General features: G+C 50.5%; 1 protein-coding gene across 1 annotated transcript in view; it reads left to right on the forward strand.

Moving 5' to 3' along the window:
- The window catches only part of CCDC180 (coiled-coil domain containing 180), a 56,952-nt gene extending 47,730 nt beyond the window's left edge, over positions 1–9,222 (forward strand). Inside the window, 6 exon segments of the mRNA XM_061132450.1 lie at positions 3,032–3,192; positions 3,730–3,867; positions 4,358–4,469; positions 6,866–6,971; positions 7,761–7,896; positions 9,091–9,222. Of these exon segments, the coding sequence (XP_060988433.1) occupies positions 3,032–3,192; positions 3,730–3,867; positions 4,358–4,469; positions 6,866–6,971; positions 7,761–7,896; positions 9,091–9,222 (785 nt within the window).
- Positions 9,223–16,069: the final 6,847 nt, after the last annotated feature.

Below are 16,069 nucleotides of genomic sequence, written 5' to 3' on the forward strand. Positions count from 1 at the left end.
GGGGGCAGGTGGGGCTACAGGAAGGTGGTGGCCACTGACAGCCTGAATGGTGCCCTCCTGACCTGGAGGTCACATGGAGGCAGATGAACCTCCCTGTGAAAAACTGACATCTTAGAATGAGGCAAAAAACCTTGATCAGATTTAACTGGGGAAAAAACAATGCCCTCCCCGCAAAAAGGTTAAGTTTTCTTGAGAAATATAGTGATTTGTATCACTAAAAATGTTTCACTCTTTGAAAATTTTTTGCAGCTTTATTGAGATATTCCCTCAATGAAGTGGGGGGGAAAGGGGGAGTGGGATGAACTGGGAGATTAGTATTGATATATATGCACTACCATGCGAGAATCTGCTGGCAGTGCAGGGGATGTGGGCTCAGTCCCTGGTCAGGAGGATCCCCTGGAGGCGGAAATGACAGCCCACTCCAGTATTCTTACCTGGGAAATCCTGTGGACAGAGAAGCCTGCTACAATTCAGGCTACAACTCAAAGGGTCACAAAGAAACGGACGTGACCGAGCAATTGAACACGCACACAAATGTGAGCTAGATAGCTAGTGGGAAGCTGCGTTACAATTCAGTGGATTTTAATATGTTCAGAGTTGTGCAACCATCGCCACTGTGAATTTCAGAACCGCTATCCCTCTATCATGTCCCCAGCCCTCAGCAACCACTAACCTGCTTTCTGTTCGTCCGTTGTTGGTATGTGTCAGGTAGCCTTTTTATGGCCGGATCATATTCCCTGTGTGCATATACCACAGTTTGTTTGTTTATTCAGTGACAGACCATTTGGCAGTTATGGATGGCGCTGCTATAAACATTCATGTGCATGTTGTGTGTGGATGTATGATTTCATTTCTCTTGGGTGTATACCTAGGAGTAGAACTGCTGGGTCATATGGTGCCTCTGTGTTTAATCATTTGAAGAATCCTTCCACCGTGTCTAGTGTGTGCCTGGGCTGTGATGAACTTAATAGACACAGCCTCCTAGAGAACAGGGACATGAAAACAGGCAGGCGGGATATATCTTGCCATTTATGTTGATTATAACGACATAAAAGGAGCTGTGAGAACACACCCATAGCTGCCTCTCTCCTTGCCCAGTTCTCCATGTCCACAGCCTTATGTGTTTTTGCTAATTATCTCTAAGAAGTCGTTAACTCCTGGTTACCTCTACTTGTAAGCCAGGGGACCTAAGGGCCCATCACGGGCCTGCTATGGGTTGAGGGGCAGCAGGGGTAGAAAAGGAGAGGATTAGGGGGTAGGCAGACTGAGATCAAGACCCGGCACTGCCGTCCACAGCTGTATGACATGGACCAAGTCCCCTCCCCTTGCCTGTAAATGGAGCCAAGGATAACAGCCACCGTGCAAGGGTTTTTTGAGGACTAAGCCCCTCACAGCCTTGCCGTATCCAGGGGAAATAACAACGGCTCTCATTCCTGTAGCTGTAGAATGACTGGAATTGAAACCACAGGCAGCATTTGGTTTCTCTAGGTCAGAGCTTCCCCCACTGTGGGGTTCCATCCTATGTGATCTTCCTCAAAAGAAAGGTTCCATGGTCACATGGGTTTGGGAAATGCTGCGGATCATGTCCCTCCCAGGAAGGCTGACAGTTCACGTGAAGTGAAGACTTCCATTTCCTACAGGGAGTCCAAGTATCCTGGGCAACTCGCCCACTGAACACATGTAAAAATCCTGGGTATAACACTTTTGTGATAAACTTTTAAGTGCGTGGATGAGCTAGCTGTAAAGTAAGAAATGCGTAAGGCCTCAGGATTAAGTGAGAATAGGAACACAGACTAACGGAGCAGTGACTCTGGCTTTGGCCCTGAGGGCTTGGCTGACTCTCAGGCCCTCTTGAGCCTCTGTTGTCACCGCCTCCAGGGCACCGGGGCCAGAGACCAGGCCCCAGACCACCCAAGGCGTGCAGCCTGAAAGGGCACGAGCCGCAGAGAGCTGGGACTCCCCGGGGGCGCCGTCTGCAGAGTCAAGGGAATGAGACAGAAACCAAACTTCCTCCCCCACTAACTAGAAGGAAAGTGTCTTGTTAAAAGCCATGGCGCTGGGCAAAGAAGAAAAACTCTAATGAGAATCTATAAGTCAGGCCTTTTGTGGTGTTTAAACTGAAGTTGCACTCAGATAAACCTAAATTCAACTTTGTGTTTGTGGATCATCCAAAAGATTTCTAGATGATAGCTTAAAATGATTTGGAGTGTGTCATGCCCAGATGCTTGTTTAGTAGAGATACTACAAATCCTCTCCAGGCCTCCAGGGATTCCCACACATAAAATGCCCCCAATAAGAGCTCCTCGTAAAACAAAACACACACACACACCCAGCAAAAAGGTACCCTCAGCATGAGGCAACATAATGAGATCAGTAAGGACTTCAGATATTGAATGTGTCAGACACAGAATATAAAATACAGTAATTATTTCGAGTTAAATAAAAGAGGAAATTAGAAATATGAGTAAGGAGCAAAAGACTATTAAAGTGAGCAAGTAAATATGAACCAAATAAAGAGAAACCAAATAAAAAGAGAACCAAATAAAGCTTATGTATATTGGAAAAATAAATTGTCGAAATTTTAAAATTATGAGTGGCTTTAGTGCCAAACAAAATAACCAAAAATGTAACACAGGAAAACAAAGGACTAGAAATACAGGAGAGAGGTGAAGAGAGATGAAGGAAAAAGTACGTCTGGCATGCAGCTACTTAGAGGTCCAGAGGGAGAGGAGGAGACTTGGGTCTGGGTAATATTTGAAGAGAGAATGAATGAAATAGAACTGCTTAAAGATGCAGTGCGGTTTATAAAGTGCTGGCAAGTCCTACAGTGTGAGAAGTCCTTTGAACTTGCTTAATCCAGTATCTTTAATACCAGTTTGCCCACGGGACCCCTTTTGATGGAATAGCTATTACCACACTGGAGACCAAGCCTCTCTTTGGGAAGCTGCATCGAGCCTTTGTTGGAGGGATGGCCTCGGCAGCTGGCTCGGCTCAGTCCTCCCCCCTGGCCACCCACCCCCGATTCCTACAGAATTACGGGCCCAGATGAGGAGATTTGAGGAGCTTCTGCCCCAGGCATGTTGGCTGGTGATGGAGAATTTCAGGGAGCACCACTGGAAAAAATGCTGCGCCTCCACCAAAGATATCCGAAGACAGTTCTTGAATCACCAGGAACAGCTGGAGAAAAGGAAGGTGGGGCCCTGGGATCACCCTGGGATTCAGACATAGAGGCAGGGCATCAGCAGAACTGAGTCCCAGGGAAGGAGCTGGGCCAGGCCTGGGATTGTTGAGTGGGGGTGAGGGACAGTAGGCACTTAAGAGCCGAGCCAGCAGCTTGGCTGTTGGGTTCAGCACACTCCTCGTTGGATATAACAGGTAGGTTGGCTGGTTCTGTGGGGCTGTGGACCTTGAGATCAACAGTGATTGTCCACTTGGTCCTTGGAACCAGGGGACATTCATGCTGTTGATTTTATTGGACCGAATCCCGTTTGTTCCGGGGAAGATGCTCAGCTCTCCCACTTCCTAACCCTCGGAGTTGGCTCCAGCCGTGCCTCAGTCTTGCGTACCCTGCCACTCCTCTGCCTGTCCACAGCCCTTCACACACACCCGGGTCAATGCACACACCAGTCTAGCCGTGGCCATAATTGGCAGAGGACATAGGCCAGTGACTTCTTAGTCCTGACCTCAAGACCGGGTCAAAAAACCCACTGATCTCTGGATTGTCTGAAGGATGAAAATGCCCAGAAGCTCCACCCGAATCTCGGACACCCTGCGCAGCTCCAGGATATGGAGTCTCTCTGTCAAGTGGAAGAGAAGAGGCAGGGAGATCTGGACAGCTTGATTGTGGTAACCAAGGAGAAGCTGGAGGTCAGTAGTGCCTTCTGCTCCCAGGTTTGGGTGCTGAGGGCTGCCCTGCCCTCCCGAGGTCGCCCCAGCTGACAGCCCACCAACAGCAGTGCTGAGCCCGGCCCTATGCTGGCACCCTGGCCAAAGTAGCACGTGAAAGTGGGCAGGTTTTATAGTGAGGTGGTCTTTATTGGCTGTTTTAGCTTGCCTTTTAGAATTTCTAAATTAATTAATTAGTAATGAGAAATTTTTTTCTCCCAAGGTCCATGTCAAGTTTTCTTTCCTCTTTGGTAAATTGTATGTGTGCCTTGGCCATTGCAGAATCATCTCCTATCTTCAAGTCACTCTTAGGAGAAGCCTCCTGGAGAAAGACCAGATGCCCGTTAACTTGGACACAGTTGACTCATGGCCCTGGTTTTGTCTCACGCATTGCTCTCCAAACCCATCTTCAGCCTGCCTTTGGAGGCAGGGTCCTCTCCTTATAACACCGTGCTCCCCGTGTCTCCTCCAGGAATGCACACGGAAGTACGCCCGGTTTTTCATAGCCAGCTTGGCCACCTTCACCGAGAAGTTCCTGCTGCAGTTGGATGAGGTGGTCACCATTGACGACGTCCAGGTTGCAAGTATGCGCCCCTCTGGCCTTGTGCCCTGGCTCCAGGGGGTTAGTGACATAGGTGATGGGTCTGGAGGGGTCTGCTTTCCCCCAACTCCACCAGTATGAAAACAGATACTCTAGACCAATGGGTTTTTTTGCTTCTTTTTTTAATTAAAATTATCTTTTTTAAACTAAAACAAATCCCCAGTGAGTCAGATTACATATAAAAAATGAAATCCTAATACTAAATATTTTCATAATCTTGGGGTAGGGACAACTTTCCTAAGTTTGAGAGCTAGAAGCTATAAAAGAATGGTGTGTACCTCCCTGTGGCCAAAACAAAAATAAGGGAAAATGTCAAAAGATGGAAGGACAAACCACAAACTGGAAAAATATTTCTGATAACTAATAGGTCAGAGAATGGCCTGATATTCCTGTGGTATGAAGCATTCTTAACAGGTCAAGTTTTTAAAAAGGACAAACATGCAATTCAAAAGGTCAATAAATGTTGAAAGATGCTTGACTTCACCAATGATGAAAAGTGCAAATATAAACATTGTTAAGATATCATTTCTCTCCAAGAGCCTGGCAAAGCTTTTAAATTCAGTGACACCCAGCTCTGATGAGGCAGGAAGCCCCAGCACCGCAGAACCCCTCGGAAAGGTGTACCCCCACCCCTTCTCTTGGAAAACCCTCCGTCGGTGACTTCAAAGTTCTGAACGTGTGTGCTTCGACCTAGCTGTTCTAACCCTGGGAACTTATCCGGCAGAAATACTTGCATACTTTTCCAAAGATATATTTTCAAGCATATTCTTCACAGCAATGCTTGAAATTGCCAGGAATTGGAAACAGTGTTAATATCCGTGTATAAAGGACTGGATAAATTATGGCCCAGATATAGGAGGGAATTCTCTGCAACTTATCAGGTGGATGTGGTAGGTCTCTGTGCCAGCTGGAAACCCCTGAAGGAAAACTGTCACAGGAAAAAGCAAGGTGGCAATTATACTTACCTGTAATACTATTATAAAAAGCACATAGGTGCCATAAACTTGCACCCTCACTTGTATATAAATGAGTCTGTGTGAGAGAGAAACAGAGGCACAGAGGGACAGGTTCCCTCTCAGGCAGGTACCTGACTGTTGATGACCACCTCTGGTGAGTGGGATTGTGAGAGGTTTCTGAAGGCTTTTCTTTTTCCCCATTAGAGGATGTTTAAATTTTTTATACTGTGTGAATTGCTTTTATAACTATGCAAAGACTCAAATCATACTTATCTCTCATCTATTAAGTAATTAAAATGTTACTTTTATTTTTTTAAGCTTGTATTGCAAAGACAATGACTATTTTTATAGTAAAATAAGAAATCCAACATGAGTTACAAAGAAAGAGAAGAATATGGTCCTTCCTCCCAAATAGGTGCCAGTAACATGGGCTCCTGGTCATTCCCCTTCGGTCGCTGGCCTATGTGTGTGTCGGTGGGGGGGTGGGAGGGTGGATCCCAGGTGTGTGCTCCTTTGTAACCTGATTTCCCCCTGGGCGGATGCTGGCCAAGCCAGTCACTGTCTCCGTGAGCACTTCAGTTGCTGTGCATCTTACTTTATTAGTTAGTCCCCTGCGGGTGCATACAAGCCATATCTAACTTTTCACTCCTCTAATTGTGCTGGAAGCAACATCTGCATTGATATTTCTCTATTTGGAGGCAACAACTTCCTAGAAGTGGATTTTCCAGGTCACAATGTATATGCACACTGAGGTGTTGGCCACTGTCTAGTAGTGGAGGTCTCTCTGGCAAGTGCAAGCCTGGTTTGGGAAAGCGGAGCCTGCAGAGACGCTGGGGTTCAGACTGGAGGGGGAACAGTGGATCCGGCAGGGAGGCAGCCTCGGCACCTTGGAGGGAACTCCTGGGCCAGGAAGACCCCCTGCATCAGGCCCATGGGATCCCCGCCTGCTCTGTAACTTGGGCTTCTGAGCCAAGTGGCCTGGCCCAGCCGTGCCTGCAGACCAGGGTGCAGAGAGCTGCTGTGGCCTGCTGGTCTCACTCCAGGAACAGAGCCCCCTTCTCTCCATGTCAAACAGCAGGGCAGTGAGCCAGACATGAGAAAGACAACCTCGAATGTGTTCATTCCAGGAGAAATTCTTAGTTCAGGACCCCTTTGAGCTAGTATAAGCCAAAGAAGTCTCCAAAGAGCATATTCACGATCTCATAGAAGCTGCAAGAAGGTCAGAGCATCATACATAGGATTTTGGAGCTGGGATGCACACCCAAACCACACCTCACATATTCCAGCTTTAACCCTCCTGCCTGAGACTCTTAGTGTGGAAGAGGGGAGCAAGGTTTCACTGCTGTAAATGTAAGGTCGGGGGTCCCCCTGATATCAGGCTGTGGGTGAGGCCCCCATCAGTAACTCATCTCTTGCTTGCCAGAGATAGAGCCGCCCAAACAGAAAACCTCAATCCTAATACGGAGGAAACTGGCCGGGCTGTCCCTGGAGGAAGAGAGTGAGAAGCCCCTGATTGAACGGGGGAGCAGGTGAGAGCTGAGAGCAGGCTGTGTTTGCTGGGAGGAGTCTGGTGGAATGGTGAGGGGCACGAGCTCTGAAGTCAGACAGACCTGATAACTTTGGAAAGGCTTTGTGTCTTAAGCCTCAGTTTCCTCATCTGTGAAATGGGCATGGCGGCCTCCCTCACATGATATTATGAAGAGAAAGCTCAATGAGATTGTGCTTGAAGTGCCCGTGGCTCAGCAGCTGCTCGTTCATGTGATAAGGACCCATGAAAGGACCCCCAAATAAAGAGAGGCCTGTCCCAGTGTGGGGCACCTTCTCAGATTGCTGGCACTTCTGGGGTTCACTACAGCTCTCTGTCATGTATGACAAGAGCTGTAGATGTGCTTGTCTCCGGTACCCCAGGAATGTGACTCTGGAAGAAGTAAGGCAGTGATTTACCCAGCTAAATTGTCAGCAGTGGTTTTTTATCATGGTAGGAAAAGCAAGCCAGGAACTGGTGACTGGCATCCGGCTGGGCGAGTGATAAGGAAACCGAGATCCAGAAAAGGGAAACCCCTAGAGGCATGGGATTCCCCTTCCCCATGCAGAACCCAGCTGTCTATGCACACGGATATAAGCTGTATGAAAATGCCAAAAAGAACCTGAAGAAGCTTAATCTTAAATGCTCGGTAGAGTTTTTCTTTTAATTAAGGCATTTAAAGCATGATAATTTTTTTTTTAAAGAAATGCTAACCGTTTCCACCAGAGACAGAGTGTGCATAGTAAATGATGAAGCTAAGCCTGTAGGACTTTTCACGCATGTTTATTTGTAGAAAGTGGCCAGGAATCAAACCTACTGAGGTCACCATCCAAAACAAGATTCTCCTCCGGAAAACGCCATGTATCACAACCACCAAAACCACCCTGGGCCACCTGGCATCCGTGGAAGCCCGAGATGCCGTCTACCTGGTGAGTGAAGAGACGCGGTGGAGGGGGTGCGGCCCCGGGAGCACAGGGCACCTCCGTGTGCTGCCGTGGGAAGGAGGGAGAGGGCTTGTCATCACCAGGGGCCCTGGCGTCTGGTCAGATGGCACGCATCAGGGTACCCCAGGGCACAGCCCTGGTGACAGCCAGCATCCTCAGGCACCGGGACATGGGCCACAGCTCCGGTCCAGAACCAGCAATAGCTCAGGTCTCTCGGCATGAGCCCCAGTGCCGCAGGAGCCCAGCTGAGAGACGCCACACCCAGGCTGGAGGGCAAAGGAAGGCGCTCCAGCGAACAGTGAAGACAGTGCGCGGGGACAGGGTCGCCAGAGGCTCGGAGGCCGTGGGAGCAGGCAGTGATGATGGGTGGGATAATTACCGAGCACCTGCTGCAGCTTCTGTCCTCGACACAAGGCTTCCGCTGGCTCCTTGTAGCAAGCCCATGAGGAAGGTAGAATAGTCCCCGCGTTACTGCAGAAGACAGCGAGTCATAAAGAGGTGTGTCCCCTCTATGCCACCAAGAGTCACAGCCAGGATTGGAGCCAGGCCTGTTAGACCCGTGGGGCTGCCCGAAGAGGAAATTGCACCCGAGGCTGCCTGCAGGACCTCGCAGCTCCAAGGATGTCTGAACTGACGGTTCTGGTTCCCCAGAGAGAAACCTCATACTGCCCAGAGATATGCTGACCCTCGTATCTGGAGAGCCCTCAGTGCGTAGGCAGGCCCTTCCCCAGCCACCACGCTAAGCCCCAGGCAGTGGGCACAATTCCGCTGCCGAGTTCAGTGAGGACTTAAGGCCTAGTGGGCTCAGCCTCTCAAGGAAGCCAGGACCCCTGTGCTTCATGGAGACTGTAGTGTGGTGGTTAGGAAGGAGGGCAGAGTCCAGAATCAGGGGGACCAGGAGCCTAGTCACTGCTCAGTCAGTTCTTAGTTAAATAACCTCAGGCGAGGCTGTGAGCCTCAGTCTTCCCATCCGTAAAATGTGGAAAACAGCGAGGCCTGCCTGAGCTTTACTGGACAGAGTACATGAGAAATGACCTGTGGAACTCTTGCCAGTGCCTGGAGTGGGTTCCAAGCCCCCCGCCAGCAGGTCACAGCATCCCTCTAGAGCACAGAGTGTCCTCTAGGGGCACAGTCCAGAAGTCCTTCCTCACGTGGCCTCTTCCTGCTGCTTGCTCCCAGAAATATTTAGCGTCATTTGAAGAGGAGCTGAAGAAGGTCCAGGAGGACAACGCGCTGCAGGTGAAAGAGGCTCAGCGCTGGAAGGACAGCTGGAGACACTCCGTGAACATCATTCAGGGCCTGTACTTGTGACACTGTCAACCCTCCTTCAATAAATGGCTTATTTTGTATGGATTCCTCATCCTTCTACCCACCCTTCCATCCATCCGTCTCTGCCCAGGGCTGTAGCCTCACAGTGATGAAGACATGGCCTGGTTCCTGCCCACACAGAGATTACTTCCAATGAGGAAGACAGAGGTGAAAGGGGGCATTCCACCTGATCAGCCAGGATTGTGGATAACAGGGATGGGTGACTTAAATAGAGACCCACAGTTCAGGGGAAATAACTTCCACAAGGCATGATGGGTACTTCATCTTGGAATATGAAATAATTAAAACTTAAAGCTTTACAACTTAAAGTAGCTCTTAGAAGGAAATTTTAAAAAAATAAAAAAACTTAAAGCTTACAGGGAAGAGTATATTGCACATTTAACAAAATGCGAGTTTTCATTGCAGCTGTGCACTGATTCCTAGACACAGCAGAGACTTCATCTGGTGTTGACTGGGTATCTGGTTATGTGTATGACCAACGATAACCTTTTGGCAGAAATCTCCTAGGCCTCCTTAACTTGACTACCGGTCTCTTAGTCCGGTGACACTCAGATCACTCTCCCTGGAAGCTGGCTTCCCACTGTCCTCCTTGTCGCCCTCCTCTTCCTCGGTGGCCCCACAGCCTCACTGTGACCAGTGGCAGTGGTCGGCAGCTGTCTGTGCCCTGTGGGCCGGCGGCTCACGTCCTTCCTCCACTTCCTGAGAGCCTGCTGTGCCAGTGTGGTTAGTATGTTGATGGTGCCTCAGTTCCTGGTTCCATGCGCTTTGTCTCGACTTGATGAGGTAAGTATCACCTGCATTTTACGGCTGTGGAGACTCAAGCCCAGAAGGTCAAAGCCAAGGACTTGGAGGCGCATTGTTTTGGGGATGATCCCAAGAAGCATGAGTGAGGACATGGGAAAAAGGAGCCTGAAAGCAGAAAAGTCACTGGAAGGGGCGTTCAGGAGCGGCCCCTGCTGGGGGTGACCAGGCTGTGTCTCACTGGAAAACAGCCTCCCACCCGGCCTGACTGTCCATGCGGGCGGAGAGTTGCCCGGGCATTAGCGCCGCCACACTATCCCTCGCCCCAGCCTGCAGGACAGGAATCTCCTGTGGTACCAGAAGAGCCCCCAGGCAGGGGTGTCTCTCGTTGCACTGGCTGGAGTGAGCTCCCCAGCCGCAGGTGGACGCAGGTAAGCCACGGGGCTGTGAGCGCAGCGTCACCGCCTGCGGGTTTCCAAACCTGAAGCCAGGCCCCTACGCAGCGCTCTGCCACGGCGCCCTCTCTCCTCCAAGTAGCAAGTGACGCCTGCACAGCCCCTTCCAGCCTGGGGCACGCTCTGCGGGTACACGCTCTAATTCAGTCCTGCCGCGGGCAGGGTGGCAGTCACCGTGTAACCCCTATTTTGTAAGGAAAGAAGCTGAAACGTGGAGAGAAGAAGATCTCTCCAGTCACTCAGCGCCAGTGTGCTGCAGCCGGGGTTCCAGCCTGGCTCTGGCTGTCCCGGAAACTCAGCCTGGAGTGAATACACCTGGGTGCTTTGTAAGTAAGACAGGACCCAGAGAAACGAGGGGTGCCCCCTCTCCCCTCTGCCAGCCTTGGAGTCTCTGCACCACCACCCACTCCGGCCAGCCACGGGGCAGCAGGATGGAGGGCAGGGTGTAGGCGTGGGAGCAGGACAGCCTGTGGTCAGTCCCTCTCCGCTTTGATGTTGCTGAGGTCCCAGTGGGCAGAGAAGGCTCGAGGAAGCGCGCCTGCTACGGCAGGAGCCCTGGGAGGGGGCACAGGCCTAGGGCGGGGATCGGGGGCCCCCGCTGCCCAGACAGAGCCTGCACACAGTGGCGGAGCCAGGGAGCTGGAGGGGGCGGCGTTGGGAGGCCCGGGCCAGCCCCTCAGTGCTGTGTGCCCCTCTGAGTCCAGCTTGCTCACCTGTGCAGTGGGGACACGGGCTGCGCCCTCCCAGCCCACTGCACCCGTGAGACCCGGCCTGCCTGGCTGGGCCAGCCTCTGGGCACCGGGCCACAAAGCTCAGGGCTCAAGGCAAAAGCCATGCCCTTTCCACTTCTCATTCCCCACCTAGGGTGCCGCCGTCCGCTGTTTTCCTTACGATTCCAAAGGGAAGAGACATTCGTCACAGGAAATAAAGGACCAAAGGAGCAAAAAGAAGACTGTAAACACCCTGGCATCCAGAGATAGCTGTTCCCTACACCATTTTTCATGTGTGTGTATGTGTGTGTGTTATATTTGCCAAATGGAATCATAATGTGCGTTTGGTTGTATACATTGGTTTTCAGATTTCAGCTGGGTACACAGTCTCCTTATCTTTAAATAGCCACTTACACCCTCGGTTTTCATCCCCTGCCAGCTCTGCCCAGCATGTGGAGTGGACCTCACGCGTGTCAGTGTCCTCACACTCCCACAGCTGAGACCAAGGCAGGAAGCAACACCCATCCTTACGGGGAAGACTGCTCTCCAATATTTTTGTTTTTTCTGGACCCTAACATAATCCACTGACTCAGTTCATGGCCCACCAAGGGGTCTTGTCTGCAGTGTCCCACTGCCAGAGGAGCCAGGTCCCCTGTCGGACAAGGTGGGGTGTCCACTGTGGGGCTCTTAGACACAAGGCGTCGTCTGCCCACACGGACTCTGTGCACATCTCTAGCCCTTGCCTCTGGCTCCCTGAGTCAGAGGGGAGGGCATCTGGGGGCCCGGCACAAATCACCCTCCAGGAGAAGACTCGGGGTCCCTCCCACCACGGAGGACTCAGCGCCTGCTTCCCTCATGCACACCAAGCATGTGGTTACAGCAGCTTCGGGGGAATTTTTTTTCTTTTTTTTTTCCTTTTGGCTGGCTCAGCAGATGACGAATGACCTCTAATTCAGTCTTATTTTTAGTTTTCTAAGGATGAGTGAAGGTACACTTTTCATCACCGAGTCATTTCCAAAATGTGGCCACTTTGCCCAGTCCTGGGGTGAGCCTGCTGATTACAACCCCCTGGGCATCTCCAGGGGGCACAATCCATGTTCCATGTCCAGCCAAGAAGCTCCACTGCTTGTGCTGTTGCAGAAACCAGTGATCAACAAACCAAGCCCCTCACTCGGAGAGTTAGCGAACTCAGGTTTATTACATCGGCGGGCCCAGAGGAGTTAACACGCCAAGCTCTGAGCCCCGAACAAAGGGGTTACAGAGTTTTTATACATGGACAGGCATGATTAAGCGGGTTTGCGGGTTTGCAGGGGCCGGGCAGTTGCCAAGAGCAGGACAAGGGTGAGTGAGATGAGCTCCAGTTTCTAGTGTTCTAAGTCCCCACTTTCTGAGGCTACGTGATCCAGACTTTGCAAGAAGCAAGCTGAGTTACCGAGGCAGAAGGAGCAGGTTATGTAAAATTTTAGCTTTTCCTCTTCAGTGCAACTGCTAAGTGGTTAGTGACTGACCTGTGACCCACAAGATGCAGGAAGCATGATGGGAGGTCACTTCCCAAATGTAATGACCAAAACACCTGTCCCTTCCCTCTTACCTGCTCCCTCCTGTGTTCCCTCTCCCACCCTCCCTCCTGCTCACTGCCTCCCCTCCCACTTCTCTCTCTCTCTCTCTCTCTCTCTGTTCTGTCTCTGGATCTGCGGAAGCAGGCACCCATGTTGTGAGCTGCCCTGAGTAGTTGTCACAAGGAGAGAACCAAGGAGCACTCAGGCCAACAGACAGGGACTCAGACTCTCAGTCCAAACGCAGCCCTGCAGCCTGCGGGTGACTTGGGAGCAAATCCTCCCCGAGTTGAGCCCAACTGAAGCCACTCACCAGCCTGTGGGACACCCAGAAGCAGAGCAACCTAGCCAAGCCGTGAACAGTACCCAGACCACACTGGGTTGGATAGTAGGTATTTGTAGTTTTAAGGTGCTAAGTTTTGGAGCAATGAGGAACCGACAGCTCACACAGTCCATAGGCCGTAGGTTCCAGTCCCACCGTCCTCCCCGTGACCTGCTCCTCCTCCCTGGGCTCGCTCCAGCCGCGCCAACTACCTTCCTGCCCCTCTGCCCAGACTCACCTCTGCCTGCCAGTCTCTGCCCGAGCGCTGCCTTCTCCCTCTCGTCACCTGTGAAGTGAGTCGCTCAGTCGTGTCTGACTCCTTGCGACCCCATGGACTGTACAATCCATGGAATTCTCCAGGCCAGAATCCTGGAGTGGGTAGCCTATCCTTTCTCCAGCGGATCTTCCCGACCCAGGAATTGAACTGGGGTCTCCTGCATTGCAGGCGGATTCTTTACCAACTGAGCTATCCGGGAAGCCCCATCTGGTCCCTACCAATTTCACCCCAGGGAGGTCTCTCGGACTCGCCTACCAAGTGACTCCCAAGTCCTTCCTCAGAGCTTCATCTCAGGCCCTTGAAAGGCACTCTCCTTTCACATGTCCTTAGTTTCAGGCTTCTGTCCATGTCCATCTCCCTCCAGACTGTGAGCTCGTGGCAGGCAGAGACCAGTCCGTCATCTTCAGCATCACACCCGACCTCCAGGGCACCTGGGCAAGGTGAGTGACTGCTCGGTGATGAAGTGGGGGGATTTGGGAAACCCTTTCCTGATTTTGACCAGCTGAGTCTGGAGTTGAATGCTAGTAACAGGAGATGAAGTTAGCTCTGAGGCTGAGGGACAGCCAGAATGACCTATGCATAACTCTTTCTGCCCCAGTTGCTCCCCGGAAAAGCTCAGTGGGCACCTCAGACAAGGGAGGCTGCCTGCCCCCTGGTGTCCAGCGCCAGAACTGCAGCCCTAGGAAAGAACGTCACAAAACCAAACACGCATACTTCCTTGTGTGACCTTTCAAGCCAATGGCTCTCAAGTCCCAGATGAGCAAAGAAGCAGGACCTTCAGGCCCCAAGGGACACGCCAGGGACCCTGGGAGCCTCACTGGCCACTCTCTCTGTCCACCCCAAGTGTCCTCTTCACGCAGGAGACATCCTCAACTGGGCCAGGATGGAGCCCACCCTCTTTCCAAGCTGAGAGCCCCAAGGGTCCAAGAAAGACCAGTCCTGTCCCTGGACCCTGGACTTGGCCTGCAGTGCCTGTGCCACTATGAAAAGGGGATATATGCCGGAGGAGAGACCTGGCTTGCCACGGTCGCACAGTGATCCAGTGGCAAAGCTCATACTTTGGCCGGGATTAGATTTGGCTACATACAGCTGCAAACCCAAAATAATGGCATAAACAGGGGAGAGAGATTTATATCTTTCTCATGTAAGAGAACCCTAGAGGCAGGCAGTCCGTGCTCATCCTGGGCTGCTCTTCATGGAAGGTGATAGGTGATCTGTCCTGCTCCAGTACCTCAACATGTGATTGTAAAAAATTTTTTTGCTGGTTAAGCATAGACTTGCCTAAGATTTGTGTGTGTGTGTTGTGGTTTAGTTGCTCAGTCGTGTTTGACTCTTTCGACCCCATGGACTGTAGCCCCCAAGGCTTCTCTGTCCATGGAATTCTCCAGGCAAGAATACCTGAGTGGGTAGCCATTCCCTTCTCCAGGGGATCTTTACCACCCAGGGATCAAACCCAGGTCCCCTGCATTGCAGGTAGATTCTTCACCATCTCAGCCACCAGGGGGGTGGCTTCCTAAGATTTTTGGTTGTGTATTGAAACTTGCTGGGAGTTCCCTGGTGGCCTACTGGTTAGGATCCCAGGATTTCACTGCTGTAGCCTGGGTCCAATCCCTGATTGGGGAACCAAGATCCTACTTTCTATCATCAAAATGGTCCAAAGTGGCTGCTGGGGCTCCAGTCTGAACCCGCCACCATTGCTGCCTTTCAGATGCAGGAGGGAGGCAGGCGTGAGGGCAAAGGGGACCGGCTCAGCCCTGGCAGCTCCATCTGACCACCTGACCTCCCCCCAGAGTCCCACACCACACTTCTGCTCACATGTCATGGGCCTAAACTTTGTCTGGTCACTCTTAGCTGCAAGAGAGAATGGAAACTCTGGTCTTTTAGTTTGGTGAATTGCTGCCTATAGTCAAACTGTCTCTGTTTTCAAGCAAGGGGAGAATGAAAACTATGGAAACAACCAGCGCTCTCTCCCTACACGGAACTCCCAAGATGAAGAGTAGGAGACGGCTTGTTTTCGGAGGCACGGGGCATTTGTTCACCTACCACAGCCTGACTTGTCTTGGTGTTTTTCATTCACAGACAGAACAAAAAGTCTTGGTTCCAAACCAGGATATATGAGTGGGACTCTTGCTTTTAGTTCCCAGAAAGATTATCAAAACCACACTATTGGCTCGTCTGCTTATCACTTGTAAGTGGATCTAAGAAAATTCTTTTCTATTTCATAAGCAGGGTGGGGTAGGGATTGTGGGGATTTAAAAGCAAGCAGCATGTTTATTAAAAATCTATTCAGAATTATTTCTCTGTAAATCAAAGTATAAAATGCATTTTCCGCAGCATTTTTGACCCTCGTGATAAATGTGGTAGGAAAGATAATCCACAAAAAATAAAACTGATAGTGGTTAAAACTGCTCATGGTAAAATGTATCGTTAACTAAAATTAACAGAAGGAAAACTATATTTGAAAATATTTTTACATGCATAATTTGACCCAGTAAAGTGACTTAGTAAAAATAATGATCCCTAAAATTTACAATAGCAGAATCCATAGTCAATAAATTGCAATGTGGACCGCAAATCAAGTAATTTAGATTTAAAAAGTGATCCTGACAAAAATAATTTCAGTGAATTAAGAATAAAAGTGGGCAAACTAGAATTGGTTTTCTGTGTTATATGTATTGTATAATATTATCTCATGTACTTTTTAAAATTTATTTTATTGAAGTATAGTTGAATTACAATATTGTGTTAATTACTGCTGTATAGCAAGT

The sequence above is a fragment of the Dama dama genome, chromosome 29 (assembly GCF_033118175.1).
Source record: "Dama dama isolate Ldn47 chromosome 29, ASM3311817v1, whole genome shotgun sequence".
Taxonomy (NCBI): Eukaryota; Metazoa; Chordata; class Mammalia; order Artiodactyla; family Cervidae; genus Dama; species Dama dama.